General features: G+C 52.3%; 1 protein-coding gene across 6 annotated transcripts in view; it reads right to left on the bottom strand.

Annotated features, from left to right (window-relative positions):
• LOC122367579 (vinculin-like) overlaps positions 1–16,397 on the bottom strand; it is a 28,308-nt gene that overhangs the window by 8,775 nt on the left and 3,136 nt on the right. For all 6 annotated transcript variants that reach the window (XM_043340815.1, XM_043340816.1, XM_043340817.1 and 3 more), the window contains exons 3-12: positions 15,711–15,856; positions 12,586–12,781; positions 6,466–6,616; positions 5,154–5,359; positions 4,425–4,589; positions 3,731–4,110; positions 3,188–3,317; positions 2,750–2,902; positions 2,106–2,283; positions 1,780–1,873 (exon numbers count right to left, since the gene is read on the bottom strand). In XM_043340815.1, coding sequence (XP_043196750.1) covers positions 1,780–1,873; positions 2,106–2,283; positions 2,750–2,902; positions 3,188–3,317; positions 3,731–4,110; positions 4,425–4,589; positions 5,154–5,359; positions 6,466–6,616; positions 12,586–12,781; positions 15,711–15,856 — 1,799 coding nt within the window. The remainder of the gene's footprint in view (positions 1–1,779; positions 1,874–2,105; positions 2,284–2,749; positions 2,903–3,187; positions 3,318–3,730; positions 4,111–4,424; positions 4,590–5,153; positions 5,360–6,465; positions 6,617–12,585; positions 12,782–15,710; positions 15,857–16,397) is intronic.

Here is a 16,397-nt window from a genome sequence, read left to right as displayed (position 1 = left end):
GTGACCACACTCTCCCCTGTGTCCTGTTCGTCGGTCAGTCGGTCGGTGTGTCGGCGGAGCAGTAGAGCCAGGTTAAATCGGGCTTTGGGCGGCCGCCACACCGCCGTCGACCGTGACATTCCGTCCGCAAACTGTCCCCCATTATTGGCCGAGTGACGACACAAATATCGGACGTGACGTCATACAAACGGCTTTGTGGCGTCACATAAATATATTGGTAACGTCTTACTGTGGGTCAAAGGCACCAACAAAATTCAGCACAGAGTCTATAAAATTCGTGAGCCCCTGACTGAGAATATTCATGTAAAAGAGAAATAAACGACAATAAATAATAAAACAAGATAAACAGGAACGCAACGGGAGCATGTAACTCCACCAAAATAACAAATGACAATTACAATCATTTCTAGCTTAAAACGTCCCGCTATTTTGCTCCTATCGTCCCTGTGAACCTGACCTACCCCACTGCCGCCCCCAGTCAGCTATCCGCCGAGCTGGCACCCTACCAAAGTCGACGGCGGGTGGCCATAGAGCGTCGGGGCCGTCAGCAGCGACGGCTGTCACCATCGGTAGAGACGGGGTGGGCGGTGGTGACGGTAGCGGGCGGTGTGCGGTGGGCGGAAGGGAAGGAGGGGGTGATAGATGTCGAGACTGGGAATCCGTCAACTCCGACAGGCTCGGGCAAGGTTGTCTGAGTCAGCCTAGGACATTCGAAGGGGGATGGGAGAGCCATGACCCAGTGGCTGAGGGTGAGCAGAGGAGAAAGACACCGGGGGTGGGAACGTGGAGAGGAGGTGGCGCCAGGACTGAATTAAAATGGAGATGAGAGGGGGAGAAGAGGAGCTGGGAGGGAGGGAGGAGTGGGAATGAGGTGATGGAGGCTGACGTCACGCCGGCGGCGGACAAACTAGCCAAGATGCGTCACCAACCGCGGCGTCTAACGCCAAAACCAAGATGACGTAGGCATCTATCCCTGATAAATGAACCACCCCGAATTCCATACACCCCTGAACACAGCAACTTTCCTTCATTTGTCCTGCCTACCAGCAACGCCTCCACGCATCAGCGATACTATAGGCATCCACAGCTGAACAGTTATACCGTACCGGCGGCCAGAGATTAGGGCCGGTACAGCAGTAGGAATCCTCGGTATGTATAACCAGTATAACGCCTTTTGGGGCGACTAACGGAGCGAGCGAGAGGGTGAGCCTTGCACGTGCGAAATTCCGAAGGGGTACCTCCAACTGACTTGTGCACGGCCCCCTACTAACCGGTCTCTAGCGATGTGCCAAATTTGAGCACAATCGGCCCAGCCGTTCACGAGATCTGGAAGCGGCACCCTGCACGTGCGCACGTGCAAAATGGGTCCCAACTGACTTGTGCACGGCACCCTACTAACCGGTCCCTAACTGTGTACCAAATTTGAGCGCAATCGGTCGAGCCGTTCTCGAGATCTGGAAACGACCCCTGCACGTGCGCACGTGCAGCAGCACCCCAACTCTGGCACATGGATATGCAGTGCCTAGTGGGTGCCTACCTACATGCCAAATTTCAGCGCAATCGGCCAAGTAGTTACCGAGATATTGCAACAATTACAAAACTGACACCTCTTCGTTTTGCACGTGGCACGTGCATAAGGGGTCACCCACATGCATCGGGAATAGTCCAATACTTGGTAGAAGGAATGAAGCTACCCTACAAAATTTACCGCATGTAATTGAGCACAATTACGCTCGCTCGCTTCGCTCGCTCCGTAATTACTACTGTATAAAGTCTCACCTGGCGATTCCGGACGTGTTCTCGACCACCTCCTGTGGCTGGCGCCTCTGAACAGCCACCTCACAGCGGTCCGCGTGCTGCTTAATCAGCTCCTCTGGGGACAGGTCAGATCACAGGTCAGGTCAGGTCACAGGTCAGGTCACAGGTCAGCGGCCTCAGCTGTTAAATTATCTCTTCTGCGGACCGGAGCGAGCAATGAAAAGTTGGCGCACCCGGAGGGCCACAACACACGTAGCTACCAACAATCGGTTAGCACAACAGCTGCCTTTACCCTTCCCAGCAGCCCCCCCCCCCCCTCTGCATTCGACCTCTCCCTGAAGACTGACCAGACTGCCTGACGAACTGGGCCGCGTCGATGGCCTCGTCGCTGAGGTCGCGCACGCGGCTGATGGTCTCGGCGTACTGGCGGCGCAGGTTCTCAAAGTGCTCGTCGGCAGCCTTGTTCTCCGGGTACTGGAGGCGGATACTGCCCGCGTTCACCAGCTGCGGGTGCAGACTCTCCACCTGACCGGGAGGACGTGAAGCAAGGTCAAAACGACAGCAAAATAGAATGGTAGCGATTTACCAGCTGGCAACGGATGGATACTTTCCATCTGGGCGATAGGGTAAATCAGGCATCATGACCAGACCAGCCTAGCTGTTCACTCGTTGGGAATGGATACTTCCTACCTAATTCACCTCAATACTGCAGCTCCATCAGTCGCCCCAGGCGGGAGCGACAGCTCGCTCTGATAGTCTCCGTTAGACACCCACCTCCCTGTCAGACCCAGAGCGACTATACTCCACCGTTACCCACCTCCCTGTCAGACCCAGAGCGACTATATTCCACCGTTATCCACCTCCCTGTCAGACCCAGAGCGACTATAGTCCACCGTTATCCACCTCCCTGTCAGACCCAGAGCGACTATATTCCACCGTTACCCACCTCCCTGTCAGACCCAGAGCGACTAAATAGTCCACCGTTACCCACCTCAGTGGCCGACGACTGCAGCGCCTCGGAGAGTTTCTTGTTGCCCGAGGCTCCGGCGGTGGCCACCATTCGGCCGGTGCGGGCCGCCTGCGTGCTGAACCGTTGCAGCTTGTCGGCCTTGTCGGTGAACGCCTCCTGGCGGCCCGGCGTGCCCTGCGGCCACGAAGAGGTCACCACGGAGCGGAAGTGGCGGGGAAGGGATCAGAAGAAGATACCATACCCTCAATTTTCCCCCTAAAGTCTATCGATATTGTAAGGGCTAATAAGGGAAGACAAGAAGCGGAACTGTTCCAGAAGGAAGCTACACGTAATCCCTTCCTTTCGTACCTAGTGGTAAGTACAGCGAAGCATTTCCTAATAGCCATCCAAGCCTGATTGCCCAGCTACAGCGTCTTATTGTCCCAGTAAAAACAGCACCCCGCTCCATCTAGTCCTTACCTCTGGCGCCAGGGTGGCCTCGCTGAACTGTTTGAGCGGCGTCACGATGTCGACAAAGTCTTCGACCACCCTATCGACGAGGGCTCCGTGGATCTGGTCCTTGAGCTGGGTCAGCTTATCAGCCAGTTGCCTGAGGGGACGGGCGGAACGGGCGAGGTCAGACGACGGGCATGACAACGAGCATGATTTAATAATGGATATGGCAAATTAGGTGTGTTTAGTGTTCTACAATGGATGAGGCAAATGCATCCTCCTTTTGCGTCGCCGACAGGCGAAGGGACTGTGTCATGTTTAAGAGGATGCTCGAAGTAGACAGATTTCTTTGAGCGAGACTGGCCTCTTCTGAAACCAGAGTGGGACCTACGCGAATTGAAGCTTTACCTCGAATACACCAGATGGAGGCAACGTTGCACCTACAGCATGGTAAATCGGCTCGGTTAGCCCCAGTATTCTCTCTCGCCCCTCCCAGGCCTGCGCCTTTCTTCCACGACTCCCACTACCCTCTCTCTCTCTCTCTACTTATCCCCTCCGCATTTCTCTCACCTGGCGACGGCCTGCGCCTGTGGCGAGTCGCCCTCGCCGCGGCGCACCATGTCTCCCAGCTGCCGGGACAGCATGTCCGCATCATCACAGAGCGTCTGCAGATGGCGGCGCTGGGGGCCGGCCAGACTGTCGGCCGCGCGGCGTCCCTCGTCCACCACCAACTGGATGGCCCGCTGGCCGAGCGCCGCCGCGGCCGGCTCGGCGGCGGCCGGCTCGGCCAGCCAGCGGCGCGCCTGCTCCAGCCGGCCGGAGAGCGTGTGCGCCGGCTGCTGGACGCCCGAGCGCTCCACGTTGGCCACAGCCGCGTGCACGCGGTCCTGGAGCGCCGCTAGCTGCGACTGCACGCTGCGGGCCAGCGTCTGAGCCTGCGGAGTGGCGCCCTGTGGATAGTAGGGAGGAAGGGGTTAGGTGGGGTACGGGTGGAAGGGTCGGTTCCACACAGATTAACTGCACAACGTGAGCAACGAAAACGCATCCCTCAAAACTCGGATACCTGTATGTAGAACACTCATTAACGAAAACGCAAATATATGTAAATACATCCCTCCCTAAAAATTATCACTCTAAACACAGCCAACACTCCAACATCATGATCCAAAACAGCTCTTAGCAATCAGCCTCTTCCCCGAATACCCTACCCACTAGCAAAGCAGCAGGAGCCCCACACCCCGCCACCTCTCCACCTCTCTCTGACCTGTCCGTTCTGCCGCAGCTCGCAGAGGGCGTCGGTCATGGCGCCGATGTCTCCGGTCATTTTGTGGATGGCGTCCCGGTCCTGGGGCGCCACGCGGTCCGCCACGCGGCCGGCCAACTCCAGGACGTTTCGGAGCGACTTCTCACCGACCCCGCCACGCACCGCCTGAGGGGGACAGGGGGAGGGTTAGAAGATCAGGGAACAGAGAGAAATGAAACAAGAAATGAGAAGCAGCCGGACTCTAGAAGATGCAAGAGGCGGACAGATGTTATACGGAACAAAAGCAAAGCTGGAGATGCGGAACAAAGGCAGCCCCGTACCATTTAGCCCGCAAGTTGCGCATGTTCATAAATCAATCTAACTACGGACCCAACGTCCTAATTGCACCCTTAATTTTCATGGCAGAGATTTCGCAAGAATCCAGAATACTGATTACACACTTGTGGCCAATTTGCAACTCTCACTCATTACATTTACCTTATTTACCTACATCACGTTTCAAACCAGACAGCGTGCGCAGTAGGCACCTTTCGGCTCGCTGCAGTATCGACATTTACTCAAACTTTCACTCGCAGAAAACAGCGCAATTAGACATCACTATCCAACTATGCCTCAATTACTACTCGCAAACTATCCCTATAACTATCCGCCTACCGACCTGGGGATCCTGTAGCCAGTCGTTGGCCGCCTGCAGTTTCAGTCCTACCATTATTATTATTCCCCACCGACCTGGGGATCCTGTAGCCAGTCGTTGGCCGCCTGCAGTTTCGGTCCGATGGCGTTTTCGGCCTTTTTCAGCACGGTCAGCAGGTCGGCCTCCCATTCATCCTCGTCGTAGGTAGTCAGCTGCAGCACGCGGATGATCTCGGTGATCTCGTCCCCCATCCGGCCCGAGAGGTAGTTGCGGTTCTCGGCCGCCTCGTCAGCGCCCTTCCCTGTGGGTCAGGGCAGAGAGTCAGAAGATTGGAGCAGGTGGGCAGATAGTGGTATAAAGAGGACATCAACTATAACAACCAGATAGGCGATATAGTCTCAGAATGGCAAGTACACCACTTAGTAAACAACCGGCTTAGTTAAGAAATAAACGCATTAACGATTCCCGCATTTCATATCACCATTGAACTTAAACCAGAACGTAAAAGCGTGCAATGCAATGACAAGGTATTATCGTAAAAAACTCATAATTACTTTCCGGTACGGTGTGCACTGCGCAATATGCATCGTTCCGTAGAGGGCATTCCCCTTTCCCAATGACCCAAACGTCAAAATAAGACAGCATCAGCCCACTAACACAACATAACAACCCATCGCTGAGACCACTAATGAAACGGCCATCCCGGCTGTCGCGTGTAATGACAGCACAAGTCGCTCGCTCGGACGGCAGAGGGTGTGAGGCGGCAGAAAGAGGCGGGGAGCGAGGGGAGAGACCGTCACCGGTCAGGCCAACAAAAACACGGCTCCGACCGGAGAAAGGCAAACACGTCCGCCGGTCGGAGGGGCGGTCGGGCGGTCTCGGTCGGTCTAGCAGAGGTGCCAGTCTCCGGGCCACTCTCTCGCTCTACAAACACACCTGGGCGGGGACCACACGCCACACGCAGCAGCCGGTCCGGTCGCGGCGAGGTGCAGATAGATTTGCTCAGGTTGGGAGGCGTATAGGTGTGTGGGTTTTGAGCAGTGGTGACTACACTAAGCTTCTTGCACCTACAATGTTAGACACGTGTGGGCCTGTAGTAGTTGCGTGTAAAAACTGTAGTTAGTGGTACTGAAGTTGTTGTCAAATTCATTTCCAGTGCCCCATTCAGTCACACACTAGGTTGCAAGCAAGCGTCCAACTCAACAGGGCTGCCTTTGTCTCTTTATATGTACACCACTCCATGTTCCTTGTGCGCCGCCATTCCATCTCAACCATGATGTTCCTTCCCTCGTCCTATCCTGTTTTATCCCTTCCTCTCCCATATCTTCCTCCCTCATCCCGCCCGTCTCATTTAATCTTCTCCCGCCCCTTCCTCTCCATCCTCTCCCTTCCATTCCCATCACCTACCAGACGACTGTGTGATGATCTGTATGAAGATTTTCATGCTACAGATGAGGATGGGAGCCAGCGTTTTGACCTGCTCCAGACAGCGCATCAGCATCTCCCGGTGAACCTGGTGGGTGAGCTCCTTCTCTCGGGCGTCCACGTCACGTGACACCTGCCGGACACGTAGGCAGCGTACGGTCACCGGTCACGTGGTAGATAAAGTGTGGCACAGGGTGGAAGGGGGAGTGATCGATATGAGGGTTCGTCAACTCTCATTGCTTTGATGCGAATCTAACAATCTAACAGTACAACAGGAGTCCCGATTGAGATATTCGAACTCTGAAAGTAAATGTTGCAGTAAGTAGTACAATTCATACGTCCGCAGAATTGAATGGGGGAGGGAATTAGACACACCAGCGCCCATCCCTCGGTGATGGGCGCCCGCTAATGGTCTCGGCCATACCATCACCGAGGTGGCCGAACACCACGATACACGTTTTCGCAGTAGTTAGAGGATCCTCGCTGTTTGATATGCATCGCTCAGTGTGCAAACACGACGTTATATAAGGACGGTCACCATTGACACTAAAGCATTCCTTTGTTCAACTAATCCTCTGTGAAGTATCCGATCCCCAAAGGTGACGGCTGGCAACTGAGGTCCACATTCGCACCCACTCCAGCAAGATAACAGCGGTCCGCAGTGAACAGCGGCCGGTGCGATTCAAATTCCACCGCTGACGCAAGCAGAGGTCTCCACCGGAGCTTGCCGATAGACATGGCGGGATAAATAATCGGGCCCTGAACGCCCGCCACTGTCTACTTCGTGCTCACGGCAGAGCCAAGAATGCCGCCGGCGATTTATGACTGGGACAGCTGCAGGCGATTTCCGTCCAGAGCTGGCACTCTGCCAACTGCTACCGGCCCGCTCGGCAACTGCAGCGAACGGTGGAGGCACAGACGGGAGGGCAAGGTCCACAGGGAAGGACTACTGGGCTCAGCGCTCAGTCGAGCTGACGTCGGGAGCTGTTATTTTGATTGTCTAGCGTCGGACCAGCGGACTGCACGCAGCCCTCAAACAACTAGGCCATGCGCGTTAGCATTTGCTCTACAGTCATCCGCGCTAATGCTACTCCTCCGTCTTTATACGAAGCGCTACTTTCAATTGACCAATAGCCCATCAGGCAAACCACGGGAGTGCATATCACGGAACTGCCCATCCCTCCCAGCCATCCCACCTCACGACTCTCATCCTCCTGTCGTCTCACGATCATGTGACTGGCCACTCCTTTTGCTCTCGTCATCTCACGTGACTCTTCGCTCATCATTCTAGCATCACGTGATGACTCAGAGTCTATTCAGTCTCACATATTCGGCACGTGAAGGAAGTGCTGAGTTCCCAAACTATTGGACCCTGTCAAGAAACTCCGCTCCCTTCTGTTCATGCTTCGTGAGGCTGAGTTTGCATTGATATCCCACCCTCCTCCTATATCCCATCACGGCCCGGTAAGAGGGCCTGGTGCTGTAATGACCGTTCCCGCCGCTGCTATGGTAGGTTTGGCCCACGTCCCTTCCAGTTGCTTGACCTAGGGCGTGTCCACTTGGCGCCGATGAGTAAAAGTTGATTAACTGCGCGCCACTAAATTGGGCAATGATCGAGTCTTATTCATCAGAAATTCTGAAGTGAAGTGGCCCACCGACACCGACCACTTAGAACTTGAGTGGGCCTTGAGCTAGCGGTTGGCATTTGCGTGGGCCGCTTCGGCCCGCTAGTAGACACGGAAAGCGAGTGGGCACGAGCGGCGGCACGGGCGGTGCGGCACCTGATACCAATCTCTATGACTTCAGAGTGTGCTATTCCAGTCTGTCGGCTATGAAGTGGGAGAGCAGGAGAGACCCCAGGCCATCGGAGGCATCTGTCAAGGTCGATAGAAGCCCGTCAGCTGACAGACGGCTGGATGACCGGCGGGCGCACTGACAGTGTCAGCTGTGACAGGTGCCGCGGTGATGGATCGTAACAGGTGTGACGGACGTAACAGACGTAACCAGGTGTGACAGGTGCCGCGGTGATGGATCGTAACAGGTGTGACGGGTAACGGACGTAACAGGTGTGACAGGTGGACAGGTGGTGTTGTAACATGTGTAACGGAGGGAGCGGACCACTCAAGCGGTGATGACGCTAGTAAAACAGTTGTGACAGATGCATTACGTCGATTAGATGCAACAGGTGAATAACTAGCGACAGCTGTATCTCATCGCGAACCAGAAACATCCTATGGAATACCATCGTGTGCAATCAACAACCATACATCAGGAACTTCTATGCAATTGCGCAATGACAGCCTAAAACTTCCTTATACGCCACAGGTGTCATAGAGATGGCCTGAACTCATCAGACACGTTTCCTCCGGCCTCCCTCATACACGTCCGGTCTTCATGGCGATAACGCCACGGTACCTATCCCGTAACGTGACTGGAAGTTGCGCGAACTGTCAGGAAGTGATGATAGGAAGGCGACTCAAACGTGACGACGCCTAACGTCACTGGGAACCAGGCGGGATGTGACGTCAGGGGCATTCCACGTCAAATCAAACACCGAAATCCGTCATCCCCTTCGATTTTTCTGAAAATTTGTAGGCAGACTGGGCATGGTTCAAAACTGAGTTACGTATAATATTTTCGAAATTTGATAACGTATCGCTGAGATATAGGTCATCGAATATAGCGAAAAATGCCACACATCAATTTTTTAAATGGCTATAACTCTGGTTCCTTTTCTGGTATCAAAATGATATTAACAGGGTCTTATAGGCAATTGATAAGGCTTTGATTTTTGATTATAAAATTAAATTGAAGTGACCTTGAAATGCATTTGACCTTGAATTAAAACAGAAAAATTTAAATAGCAAAAAACACGTCACCTTCGATTTTGGTAATTTTTACATATTATGTCCGTCACAATGTTCCCAACCATCTGTGAAAAAATTGGAGTGGGCCATTCATAACTTTCGCGGCAAACGCCGTTTTCATGCATCAACATCACGCAACCGCGCGTGACCTTGAAAGACAGAGTCAAGACATGCTTGCTTGTGTACACTTTCTGAAATGAATGATTGCTGATTAGTGATATCCCAAACTCTGCGAGAATGGAAATGCATAGTCATCGTAGTCAAGCAGTCACGTTCCATAGTAAAAGTGTCTCAGGCAAACGGTATTTTGCGGTGAATTTTGAGCCGTGTGGAAATGCATCATGAAGTAAATTCAACGAAAACATTATCACGCAACGATATCTTCACGTCTTTTGATCTTCACTATCCGAAAGAACATACGTTTTTTAGTATGTATGGGGAATTTCTAGTTAATCCAATAATAAATATGGCAGTTAGAGGCCTGCTAAGAGTAACATGTCGCCGGCTGAGGCGGGCTCGGCCGATGCGGGAAACGCAGCAATCACAATTTTGTGTTTACACGTTCATATTTCAATTGTTTACCAACCAATTTTCAAAAAATTTTCATCATAAGATTGCCTGTACATTTCTTAGTCTTCTCACAAAATTTGACGCGAATCGAACGTAATCAGCGGTAGGGAGCGCGATGTAAAGACGGAACCGTTCCGTTCCGTCCCGGCACAGTCTACAATTCAGGCGGCGCGTAGCGGTCGGCGCCTGCTGCCGAGTCGCCGCGTCGCTGCGGCGACAGGATGTTCACTTTACACCGCTATTACTAGAACAGTTGTGAACCGATTTTCTTATTGCTTGCACGATGAGATTTCCAATTCAATTCTTGACAGGTAGCCATAATTAATTTCGCATTAATCTTATGAGATATTGGCGAAAAACAGGAGGGGTGGGCGAAATTCGCTCTTCCCCCTCCACTGCGCGTGCCAACATACGTTTGCATATGTGCAATTTTCTTCAAAACTTATGAATGGCCCACTCTAATTTTTTCACAGGTTGTTAAGAATATGGTAGGCAATAAAATATATGAAAATGAGCCAAATCGAAGGTGACGTGTTTTTTGCTATTTCAATATTTGTGCTTAAGAACAGAGTTAAGCAATTTTCAAGGTCATATATTTAAGTAGGTGCAATTCTAAACAAATGCTTAAGAAATTACCTAAACAGTAAGGTTTATTTCATTCAAATCAAACAAGCACAACCAAAGTTATGGTCGTTCAAAAATATAAAGATCCAACATTTTGTAAAAATTTGATGCCCTATATTTAGAAGACCTGTGGTCAGAATGTGCAAAAAAACATCAATGTAATGTCCGGGGCCACACAGGAACTCGCTCACAAATTTATACTGAAATCGCTGATGGTAAGGTGCAAAACAGCCGATTTTTGTTCGATTTGACGTGGAATGCCCCGTCAGCGAGATGACGTCACTTGCGAAAATATAGGGCATAAGCGTTGGTATAGATCGGGAATATAGCGGAAATTGTGAGCATGAGAAGCATCAAGGGTCATAAGTAAAAAGGAGCACAGGAAGTAATTGACACGTAAGTTGGAAAGACATCCAGCCGTTCATTTTCTTCTACATTCCGATGGGAACACCTGACTTAGTCAGCCCACTACTGTAATCAGCCAGTTTTAGTGTAGTTCCTTCATCTATTCGCCCATCGCAACCCACAACTCTCCATCCCCTCCCCCATCCATCCCCTCCCCCATATGCCTGTCGAGCCCCACCGCTGAGCGGTGGATCCGACAGCAGTGCAGTGGTCTGTGCTGCTGCTGCAGCTGGCCCAGTGAGCTGCCACCCACACCACACCACCGCGCCGGGGGCCGCTTGGCGCTCAATGGTGGAACGCAGCACGGTGGAGCCACCAGGACACCGGAGGGCACCACAGCCGCTGCTGCTCCCAGCACCACAGGCGCTACAGCTGGGCCGTCAATTCCAAGCCGTCCAATCAATGTTCAACTTCCATTGCTTGGGCCAGTCAGGAGGAGGGCGCATGGATAGAAGTCCAACCCAGGTTGCTCAGGAGTCAGGAGTGGGAGAAAATCCCCCTAAAAGCGCATATCTGGCCCACCTGCTGCACCCGCCCACACCAGTACCACGTCATCACCCGGTCGGTGACGTCATCCCGCGGCCAGTGACGTCACCACAGCGGCAGCACAGCGGGCGGAGGGGCGTGCCCGTCGGTCGGTCGGTCGGTCGGCCGGGCAGGAATGTGGAGATACAAACAGAGCGGGCGGCCGCGGTCGGCTCCGGCACACCTGGCACAGACTGCACGGAACGGGCGGACGGAGGGAGGGAGGAACAGACGGGCGGGCGGAGAGACCGACGGATGGGCGGTGCTCAGAGGAGGCGTATGATAATAAAGGGAAGAGTAAATGATAACGAAGGGAGGCAAATAGATACACATCTAAAACTTCCTCACTCTACCCGCAGACCATTCAAATTAGCACGACCCATAATCCTCCCTAACACCGAACTCCCCCACTCTCCAGCGCCGACCATTATCATTCCCCCCCCCCCCCCCCCCCCAGCGTTCCGTGCACAGGTGCGCTGCCAGTGACCTCATGGAGTCTCCTTTACGACCGGTTATCGCCCCGCCAGGGCCGCGCTCACAGCCCGGCTCCTCCCGGCGCGGCGGAGGTGTCTGGCGGCCGGAGAGCGCCCGTGCCGGTCGTTTTTAGAGGAGAGAGCGACGAGAGAGGCTCGGAAGAATGACAGCGATTCCGAGAACGGAAATGACATGGCCGGCAGTGTCAGGAAAGGCACGCGCCTTTGTTAAGAAAGTTATGGTGATTGGGAGTCTCACACCATCCACCTATTTGGCTCAGACGATGGTGTAGACTGCTTGTAGTTTTCCGCGATCGTATCGATAACGTTTCGAATGCTTATTATATAAACCAATCTAAGTGTTCCAAAGAATGTAGACCAGCCTGTAAGGCTGAAAACGTACGCGGCACCAAGAGGCTAATCGTATGCAAGCATACATTCATTCCCTCCGCGCTAAATGCGCACACGCACACCATCACTGTCCCGTTTTTGTTCATCGCGTGGGTCTGGGACAGCCGGCTGGCTGCGTCATTACGCCCCCACGGACCGTTAACGATCTGACAGGCGCGTGGGAGGAAGAGAGTGTCGCGCCGGTACGCGTAGCTCGGCCGATCGCCTGCTCGGCGCAGCCGACTCACCTTGGTCAGACAGGGACTGAGATCCTTGACGAACTGCACCAGGTCACCCATGCTCTCAATGACCTCGGCGACGGCCAAGTAGTCGAGCACCTTTTTGCACTCGCGGATGATCTTGCGCACCTCGGACTCGTCGAAACAGAGGAGCAGCGAGGAGGTGCCCTGAAGGATTCCTCGCGAGCCCTCGATCAGCTTCCGCCTGGAAAAGAAATAGATAGAAAGGTAAGGTCAGCGATTGGCAATAAAAGATCGTCCGCTATATCAGCGACAATGCGACAATAAACTCTGTAAGTGAAAAATGACAAACGTTCGACTTATCCCATCGTTGGGAAAAGTTGCGTCACTGGTCCTTCACCATACACCCTGGCAGGGATTCCGAGCGGAGCGAGTCATCGGCCACGGGTACGAGTCACCAGCAGTCAGCACTTCCAGTGACTCATCGGAGTCGGACTACATACAGTAAACCGGCCCCCGCCGAAGTTAGTTGGTAGCACTGCTGCTCCACGGCGTACATTTCCTACCAGCCCATAGGGTTTACATGTTAAATGGCCTGTTTTCGGCGAGCGATATCTCGGTCACCCTTTGAAGGAATCAATGGTTCTTGGTCTCAAATGATAGATCGATGAATTTTCTTTCGACAATTCCTCTACCATTTTTCACGAAACCCAGCCGATCTTCTACGGCGTACAGGGTAAAGATTTCTCTGCACGCCAGCACCCGCGATCCGCCTCTCCGATCGTCGACGCGCGATCTGCGGTAGCGCAGTCGGTAGCGTATCGGGCTACGGATCCGGGGGTCGTGAGTTCGATTCCCGGGAGCGTCGCGTGATTTTGGCTAGAATTGAATGATGTAGATTCTTGAATGTTTGCATAATCAATTATTAATAGGTAATTGAATGTATCTGCCCACTAATCGGCCCCTAAAACCTGTTATTTAAGGAATTTAAGAAATGAATGTCACGTGCGCGTCACGACTGCCAACCATAAGCGCTACCATATTCTAGTTTGAACTAACTTTTTGCTAGTCCCGACCACATATAGTAGGTTTTCTAGTAGTTATACTAGAAATTCCTACCAAAGTTCGTCCTACCCTTCACTCAATATACCCTGCAGTAAACAGCCGCTAACGAAACGTCGCCCGTCGCCGCCCTCCGCAAAACAGCGGCAGACGAGCCCAGAACAGGCGCTTCCGCTGCGACTGTCCCATTCTCAACAATATTTGAGTCACTAGGGGACTGTTCAGAGTTTTTCCACGCCGGAAGTCAGTAATTGTGACGTCAGGAATAGAGCGGTGAGGTTGCTGGTCAAGTCACGTTGAGACAGAGCGGAATATCTCCTCTACAAGGGATTATCCAATCTCCAAGATGTGTATTCCTCGCTTTACACTATTCCATTGGTTTGTCGAGAAATTACTGCTCACAACTTGATATCTTGAATGTTTCAGAACAAACCGCCAATTCAGGGAGATTTATCACAATCCGTGCGCTCGATTTCCAATAACAACTCACTACTCATTTGTCTATTATGGTTATCGTATTCACAAACAAACAAAAACATCGATCATAGACAAATTGACTGAATATTTAAACAATGACGAAGCATTATCGATCAATTTATCTCACTGACACTGTATGTTCTACGAATGAGCACTGGATATGAAGCCGTATGATCCCCACCAGTCACCACTATGCCCAACGGAAAGCATCCTTTGAAAAACAAAATCAAATCTGCATACTTATTACAATACGACAAACGACGGACAAGCAGGAAAGAGAACATCATCCGTCCGTAAAATAGCCGCCCCAGTCACGCCCTCACGCCGGGCCACAGTAGGTCGGCGGGCTAAAAAAAAAAAAACAAAAAAAAAACGCCGCCGGCCGGCGCCGCCAGGTCACGGTAAGAGCAGGTCCACTCGGCCGGCCGGCCGGCGGCATTCCCCGTCCATATACGGCTGACCAGTTGTTTACAGACGCCCTAATGGTCACTGGCGGTAGCGCCGGTCGGCCGTTACAATAACACGCCGCTCGGGAATAGGGTGGCTGGTCCCCGGATAATGCAGCGACCAAATGGTGAGGTAGGGAGATAAGACTTCAACTTCATGTAAGGACCTACAAATTTGGCGGTGCAGTTTATGCACATGATCAAGGCTTTATGGGAATATTCTCAGCTCCAGCAGCCAACAAAATACGCGGTCTACGACTGAACTTTTCACCGAGCGTCCCGTTAAAGGGACTATCCCACCTTCTAAAATGTTGTTAAAACCAGTTAAATTGTGCCCGACTTTATAGATTGGATGACCAGGAACACGGTTCTGGCATTTATTTTTCATTAAACATCTTAGGCTTCCCATATTCCAAACACAAACTTTCAAATATGTGACGTCACAGCCCAAAATTACCTCCTTCCCCAGGCCACATTACTGTCATAAAGCTGATTCTTTTTACTCTGTAGGCACCACAACAAAGTTCAGACCAAGTTTTAAGCGATTTTTCAACGAACAAACCCATTTAAATCAGAATGACTAAACGAGGTGACGTCACACTAACGGTCGCTCCATGTTGAAGATAGGGCCTTGTACAAGGCCCATTTTCAAATGAAGGGAACGAATTTCTTCAACACCAAGAGGCCGCGGGGGTTGCAACCTAGATAGAAAGTGGTTTCTGAACCTCGCCGCAAACTTGGCTATCTCAACTCAAACCCCATGTTAAAGGTGGGATAGTCCCTTTAAAGAAGAAAGAAAAAAACGGCGAAGGAGAGGAGCGGCTGACAGAACAAAGAAGCCATTAACATCTCAGATTGTTCGGCCTTTGACCTTTCATGTTCTTTCTTCTTAGTGTGCTGTATAGCAACGAAAAAGTGCATACAGACTACAGAGAAACGCAATAATGGCCATCCGAGATAAAACAGCACAATGCGTTTTTGCAGAATCTTCGTAGGCACAGATAATGGTGGGAACAGTCAACTGTAAGCGAAACCCGTCACCACACAAACGCGGTCAAACTCACTTCAGCCCTTCGTATCCTCCCCCTCCAGTCCTTTCCACCCCTACCCCTCATTCATCCACGCACCCTCTCCATCCCCTTCACACCTCCTGATAATCCCTGATCGCCCAGCCCACACGGATCTTACCTGGCGGGCTGCGAGTACGGGTCCATTTTGAGCATGTGCGACGCATCCTCGAGCTGTTTGCTGGCGTCGTCGACCCGGGTCAGCGAGGCCGGCATGTCCTGACGCAGCAGCGGGTCGTCGCTCGAGTTGATGGTCTCTCGGCCCACCTGACAGCCGGGAGAGAAGGGTATTACACGGAGAACGGAACTGGATGTAACCTTAGTACAATAAGACGCGCAGTGTGTTGACATGAAAGGATAACGTGGTTTACTGCGAGGAAATAAGGTCGTACGCGTAACTCATAATTTCATTATCGTATTAGAAGGCATCCAACAGTAAATAATTTAGGCAGCTGAATCACATGAACATTCCATTCCACAAATGGCAGTCTGTTTCGATCACTCGGCATATCCCGGGGCCGATAGCGACTCATAAACAGCATTCGCTGCTGACTGGGGCTCTGTTCACTGCTCGGTCACCCACGGGAGGCTGGAAGGCGAAAGGCGAGGGAGAAGGCAACTAAGACAAGGGAGACGGGTTTACTGGGACGGTGTCCATGCGCTTAGCACCGCTGCTAGATATGCAGGCATACCCAACCCCGACTGGCTGGCGGGAGTGCGTTGTGTCCGTGACATTTTAGACATACACCCGTGGGCACAAGTCGTCACCGGTTTGCGGTATGCCGTACTTTAATGGCAATCTATTAGC

The sequence above is a fragment of the Amphibalanus amphitrite genome, unplaced genomic scaffold (assembly GCF_019059575.1).
Source record: "Amphibalanus amphitrite isolate SeventyFive unplaced genomic scaffold, NRLGWU_Aamphi_draft 000879F_arrow, whole genome shotgun sequence".
Lineage (NCBI taxonomy): Eukaryota > Metazoa > Arthropoda > Thecostraca > Balanomorpha > Balanidae > Amphibalanus > Amphibalanus amphitrite.
Note: the sequence above shows the minus strand (reverse complement) of the source record. Positions and strands in the feature narration are given on the sequence as shown.